The 6293-nt window shown below is 39.5% G+C and overlaps 2 protein-coding genes across 4 annotated transcripts; one reads left to right on the top strand and one right to left on the bottom strand.

Moving 5' to 3' along the window:
* The first annotated feature begins 1557 nt into the window (after positions 1–1557).
* On the top strand, positions 1558–3522 carry LOC122764930. Of its 2 annotated transcripts, none has more exons than XM_044018939.1 (4): positions 1558–1907; positions 2658–2760; positions 2855–3083; positions 3168–3522. In XM_044018939.1, exons 1-4 carry the CDS (start codon positions 1623–1625, stop codon positions 3487–3489), a joined length of 939 nt encoding a protein of 312 aa, XP_043874874.1. In that variant the 5' UTR covers positions 1558–1622; the 3' UTR covers positions 3490–3522. The 2 variants fall into 2 exon arrangements, 1 of the variants encoding a protein (XP_043874874.1); XR_006359907.1 differs by having other exon boundaries at positions 1844–1907; positions 2658–2770; positions 3168–3516.
* A 329-nt stretch (positions 3523–3851) lies between these two features.
* Positions 3852–5778, bottom strand: LOC122764931 (P2X purinoceptor 7-like). Of its 2 annotated transcripts, none has more exons than XM_044018940.1 (4): positions 5518–5778; positions 5125–5194; positions 4684–4838; positions 3852–4525 (listed from the first exon to the last, which is right to left on the bottom strand). In XM_044018940.1, exons 1-4 carry the CDS (start codon positions 5643–5645, stop codon positions 4357–4359), a joined length of 522 nt encoding a protein of 173 aa, XP_043874875.1. In that variant the 5' UTR covers positions 5646–5778; the 3' UTR covers positions 3852–4356. The 2 variants fall into 2 exon arrangements, with proteins under 2 accessions (XP_043874875.1, XP_043874876.1); XM_044018941.1 differs by having other exon boundaries at positions 4680–4838.
* Positions 5779–6293: the final 515 nt, after the last annotated feature.

The raw sequence follows: 6293 nt of genomic DNA on the forward strand, positions 1-6293 counted from the left end.
AAACTATCACATTTTTGTCAAATTTTGGACGACATACTAACCTAATGACATATTTCTCACATTTTGACCACATAATAAAGTATGCCTTTTTTTTCTCAAATTTTGGAGGACATACTAATCTATGAAATGTTGTCACATTTTGAACGACATACTAAACTATCACTTTTTCATCAAATTTTGGATGACATACTAAACTGTGATTTTTTTGTTGCATTTTGGACAACATACTAAACTTTGACATTTTTGCCATATTTTGGACAACATACTAAACTATGAAATTTTTGCCACATTTTGGACCACTTACTAACCTATGACTTTTTAGTAACATTTTGGACGACATACTAAACTATGACTTTTTTGTCGCATTTTGTACAATAAACTAACCTATGACATATTTGTCAAGTTTTGGAAGACATAATAAAGTATGCCTTTTTTATCAAATTTTGGACGACATACAAAACTCTGACTTTTTAGTCACATTTTGGACGACATACTAAACTATCACTTTTTTATCAAATTTTGGACAACATACTAAATTATGACTTTTTTGTCACATTTTGGACAACATACTAACCTATGACATTTTATCAAAATTTGCACGACATACTAGCCTATGACATTTTTGCCACATTTTGGATGAAATACTAACCTATGACCTTTTAGTCACATTTTGGACGACATACTAAACTATGACTTTTTGTGCATTTTGGACAACATACTAACCTATGACATATTTGTCAAATTTTGGACGACATACTAAACTATGACTTTTTTGTCAAATTTTGGACGACAAACTAAACTGTGACATTTTTGTCACATTTTGGACAACATACTAACCTATGACATTTTTGCCACATTTTGGACAATATACTAATCTATGACTTTTTAGTCACATTTTGGACGACAAAATAAACTATGACATTTTTGTCACATTTTGGACATAAACTATGACTTTTTTTTCACTTTTGGACGACATACTAAACTATCACATTTTTGTCAAATTTGGGACGACATACTAAACTATGACATTTTTGTCATATTTTGTACGACATACTAAACTATGACATTTTTGTCACATTTTGGACGACATACTAACTTTTTCATTTTAACCACATTTTGGACGATATACTAATCTATGACTTTTTTGTCACATTTTGGACGACATACTAAACTATGATTTCTTTGTCGTATTTTGGACAACATACTAAACTATGACATATTTGTCACATTTTGGACGAAATACTAACCTATGACTTTTTATTAACATTTTGGACGACATACTAACCTATGACTTTTTATTAAAGGCCACATAGACCGGAAGCTCCAATTAACGCTGCGTTTGTGTGTGTATCTGCGTCATTACCTCGTTTATGAAACCCTAAAGTTTCAGAACAAACAGTTCAGCCACTGCTGAGAAAATAGTGTTGCATTGTTGCTCTGGGCTCTGCCAAGCGGATCTGCACTTCCCGAAGCTGATGATGTCATCAGAAATCCTCACCACTCCTCTCACCACCGTAGCTCCTCCTGGTGCAGGCACTACTCCGGGCACATCCGGTTGCGTAAATTCAACCGCAGAAGAAGAACTACTCTCGTTGTAGCTGCTGAGCATATCGGTTGAGAACATGTCTTCGAAAAAAAGATCAGTTTGCTCTGTTCTGTGTTGTAGTAAACAAGGAAAGACGCTCCACAAGCTCCCCACCAACGAGCAAACAAAAGCTCAGTGGATATTGTTCATTTTTGATGGGAATGCCCCTGCTACATTTCCCAAAATTCTCCATGTATGTGGCAACCACTTCACAGAGGATTGTTACACAAACTTCGCGCAATACAAAGCAGGGCACAGCACCACACTTCGCCGCAAAGAAGGAGCAGTGCCTACAATACATGCTGGATTACCTGCAGCACAAGTAAGTATTTCAAACAGTAATACTGTCTTTGTGTGCTCGTTCTGCCGTTTAGCATTAGCGATAGCCGGCTACTTGCTAAGCTACACGCGTTCGCTCGTGTTTCAATTGCGTGTATGTGTCTCTCCTATGCCGGTAAACACGGCTGTATTGTGGGTGACTATCCGGGGAGCACGTAGGTATGGAGGCTAATCACTATATGAGTTTTTCGGGAACCCTACACCGATAAACACGGCTGTATTTTGGGTGACTATCCGGGGAGCACAGAGCTAAGCAGGCTAAACGCTGTAGAAGTTTGGGACCGTGTTCGCTCGTTTCAATTGCGTGCATGTGTCTCTCCATGCCGGTAAACACGGCTGTATTGTGGGTGACTATCCGGGGAGCGAAGAGCTAAGCAGGCTAATCGCTGTAGAAGTTTGGGACCGTGTTCGCTCGTTCCAGTTGCGTGTATGTGTCTCTCCATGCCGGTAAATAAGGCTATATTGTGGGTGACTATCCGGGGAGCAAAGAGCTAAGCAGGCTAATCGCTGTAGAAGTTTGGGACCGTGTTCGCTCGTTTCAATTGCGTGCATGTGTCTCTCTCACTTGTAAACACAACGTTATTCATGCGGTGTAGGAAACGTGTGTTTATGTTAAAGTAGGGAAAAAGTTATAGTCGAATTGGGGCAGATTCAGGAAAGGTAATGAAGTAGAATCTAGTCTTTTTAGCATGATCTGTATTATTGTTTTAACCTTTACTATTTTCCATACCAGGATCGTTTTATCCACACGGGCACACAAACAGAAGCTCCAAGTGTGAGAACATGTGCCACTCAACTGTCAATTGGGACCTTGAAAACACACATGCACAGCCAAAGTAAGTAGAAGTAAGTAGTAAGTAAGTTGAACATTTCATAAGAACCAAATTAGTAAAGAGCATGAAATGTTCACACATTGTATCTACTCCATAGGGACCCAGACACCAGTGTTGTCACATGAGACTGCTGGCACACAAACCACACTGCCTGAGAACATGTTTTCATCCACACCTATAAAGGGGCCAGGGTTTGGACCACAAAAAAGAGCACGTGTTGAGTCAGAGGAGGAAGAGGGATTCACCTCACCAGAGTCACAAGTCGACCCAAATGACTCAACCTTTACTCCTGGCGGATCCCTAACAACACACGATTCAACAATGTCGTAAGTACTGTACAAGTTCACTAGGCTTGTCACTTCAGATCAAAGAAGTGAGGCTAAATGCTTTTTGTCTTGTTACATTTGTAGGACTGAAAGTGCTGTACACATGGATAAAAAATACATTGTATTTGAGTCCTGCCTGAGGGAGCTTTTTGACACATGTCCAGTGTGCAAGAGAAAATGCGAAGTGCAGCAGCAACAGAAGGGCACGTATGTTGCATTTCATCAAACGTGTCCAAAATGCAACTACTCCAGGAAGTGGCAAAGTCAGCCCATGATGAATAACACCCCAGTTGGCAATGTACAGTTATCTGCTGCTACATATTTCACTGGTGCATCCTTCATCCAGCTGGAAAAGGTAATACTATTAATGTTTTTGTCAAAATCATATGACACTTTCAACCAATAGACAATTACTAAACACTGTTTGTATTATTGTTATGTTAGCTACGCCTTGCAGCTCCAGATTACTCATTATGACACCTTCCGGAAACATGCAAGGAAATACCTGGAACCTGCAATCGTCCACAAGTGGAAGAGTGACCAGCAGGTCCTTTTCTCCACATTGAAACCGGGGGGGAAAGTTCAAGTTGCAGGAGACATGCGTGCAGATTCACCAGGTAATGAAAAAAATCAGACCACCATCAAAATCATAAATACCAATTGTAAACATAAAAAAATCAATCACTAGTTTTTTTTCAAGAAATGAATTCATATTGTTCTGTCTCATTGATCTCATTGATCGGAATCTTTATATTTACATAGGTTGTACCTTACATCCATGCATCACAACGAAAATTCCAGCCGTGAGCAGGCAACAACCGCTTTAGGCCAAGCTGTCTACAGAGTGTCGTATCCGAAGGCCAAGAAGGGAGAACCCACCGCGAAGCCGGTCAAAACAGACCCCACGTACAGTAAGTCACTAAAAATTTTTATTTACATTGAATAAAGCGTTATACAAAAACAGACAAATACTGACATTTCTTTTGGCTTTTTTTCCCTTTCTTATTAACTTAAATTAACACCTAACACAGCAAATAACACATTTAAATTGAAATAGCTGAAAATGTAATGACACAGTAAAGAAATTACTGTCTGAATGTAATGTCATGGTTCTCTGTTACATTTTAAAGACTATGTGGCTGAATTGATGAGGCTGGTGTTCGAGGAGGTGATGGAGGACCCAGAGTCTTTCGCAGAGGACATGAGGAAGATCGCCATCCCAGAGACCCTGTCAGCCCAGTATGACAGGCCCTTAAAGGAGGAAGTCATTGCCTCACACGTGACCCGCTTCAGTCAAGGGGTGGGCGGAAGCCAACATATTGTCCAGCCAGATCAGGAAACTCCTGGCGTATCCGGCACACAACACACGACGGGATGACAACTCGTACACGTCGTCCCAAATATCCCCAGCACCAGCTGACAAAGCTAAATGCCGGTAGCGACTGAAAAGTAGATAGAAATGTAAAAATTAAATGCTGCTCTTGCACTGAGCACATTTTGTGTAAAAAGTATTTATTAAACATTTCAAAGACACAATTCTTTTATCACTTATGTGTGTTATGATTTAAACATGCCTCTTATTTGTATGTTACATACATACTTGTGTATTGTTCTTCCCCGCAAAGGCCCATAGTCTGCCCGGTAGATGTTGTTCATGTTCTGCAGTGTGTATGGGTTCAAACAGTTAGGCTCCAGACCTGGATGGTAGGTCATGCATGTTGGTGTGTCCGGAAGCTCATTCATTCTTCGGATAACCTAAAAAGGGGCCGAACAATACTGTTACAGTAATGGCATAGAGTAATTAGGTGAAAATAGCTGGATCACTCAAAAGTGATGGATTATTACTGTAAAAAGGTAAGTACAATCATAGTTACAAACAGGATTAGAGAAAATGGAGCTACATTGTAGTGCACTGGTCTAATTACAGGATTGAAAATAGTCAAATTTGTACTACATTGCTTTAAAAAAAATCTAAACTAACATTTACTAATCCATTTTTTTACAACACTAATTTAGTTATTGTTTATGGGCAAAATAATACCTTAAGTGTTTCTTTACAGCAGACGTTCTCCCCTTCTGTGGGCATCGTCATGCAGTTCCCACAAGTGCACCTTCCAGAGATACAGTATTGTGTATGAAAAGTACAGTAACACATTTCATAGATTCAAGAGTTCTACTCATCAGTTACTCATATTACGTACAGGGGAACAAAACTACTTTCATTACAGTCCCACCATATATCTACACAAAATGTTAAAATTAGCGTTTCACCAAACAGTAAGTGATAAATTCTAAATAGAAAACAAAAAGACATGTACAGGTACTGCTGAAGCTTATACTGAGAAAAAATGGTGGGGGGAGGGGCGGGTTATCAAGCCTCAACCAGTGTCTCCCTCATACTGTATTGGAAATATACACAGAGAAAACATATTACCATTCTGAGGCGTCCTGCAGCAGTCTTTGTTGTGGAGGTGTTTCACTTGCGACAGTATCTTCTGTCTCTGGGTCAGACTCCGGGTAAAATGTGTAAGGGATTACGGCGCGGGGTCGTAACACAGCCATTTAACAATGTTTTGATAATGACGAGCAGAGCATCCATCGTGCCAGAGGGGGAGCTGCGTATCTGAGAACTGACGTGCTAAATACGTCACTTCCAGGTACCTAGCCAATCACAGGACAGTGGGAAAGCTCTCGTTGGCTGGCCAATCACAACACAGTCCACGTTCTGGGGGTGTGGTTTTGGTCTGAAACAGCGCGGCTGACGAGAGCGTCAGTGAGGAGATATTTTGATCGGCTCGTTTGCAGCGATTAGAAGGTTTTTAATCATGAAAACAAGTTAATATATGTAAGTAGACCTCCATAACTAACATATATGTGAGATACAAGCATTCGATGTCACCTTTAACATTTTGGACGACATACTAAACTGTGATTTTTTTGTTTCATTTTGGACAACATACTAAACTATGACATTTTTGTCAAATTTTGGACAACATACTAACCTATGACATATTTGTCACATTTTTGACCACATAATAAAGTATGCCTTTTTTTGTTGCATTTTGGACAACTTACTAACCTATGACATATTTATCAAATTTTGGACGACTTACGAACCTATGACTTTTAAGTCACATTTTGGACGAAATACTAAACTATGACTTTTTAGTCACATTTTTGACGACATACGAACCTATGACATTTTTGTCT

The sequence above is a fragment of the Solea senegalensis genome, unplaced genomic scaffold (genome assembly GCF_019176455.1).
Source record: "Solea senegalensis isolate Sse05_10M unplaced genomic scaffold, IFAPA_SoseM_1 scf7180000017770, whole genome shotgun sequence".
NCBI lineage: Eukaryota > Metazoa > Chordata > Actinopteri > Pleuronectiformes > Soleidae > Solea > Solea senegalensis.

What these genes read in the sequence shown, in the direction of transcription:
- LOC122764930 (XM_044018939.1), top strand. Translation starts at nt 1,623, where the DNA reads ATGTCTTCGAAAAAAAGATCAGTTTGCTCTGTTCTGTGTTGTAGTAAA. An exon ending in AACACACATGCACAGCCAAA is followed by an intron (nt 2,761 to 2,854) that starts GTAAGTAGAAGT and finishes TCTACTCCATAG; the next exon opens with GGACCCAGACACCAGTGTTG. An exon ending in ACACACGATTCAACAATGTC is followed by an intron (nt 3,084 to 3,167) that starts GTAAGTACTGTA and finishes TTACATTTGTAG; the next exon opens with GACTGAAAGTGCTGTACACA.
- LOC122764931 (XM_044018940.1), bottom strand. Translation starts at nt 5,645, where the DNA reads ATGGCTGTGTTACGACCCCGCGCCGTAATCCCTTACACATTTTACCCG. An exon ending in CTGCAGGACGCCTCAGAATG is followed by an intron (nt 5,195 to 5,517) that starts GTAATATGTTTT and finishes TATCTCTGGAAG; the next exon opens with GTGCACTTGTGGGAACTGCA. An exon ending in GCTGTAAAGAAACACTTAAG is followed by an intron (nt 4,839 to 5,124) that starts GTATTATTTTGC and finishes GCCCCTTTTTAG; the next exon opens with GTTATCCGAAGAATGAATGA.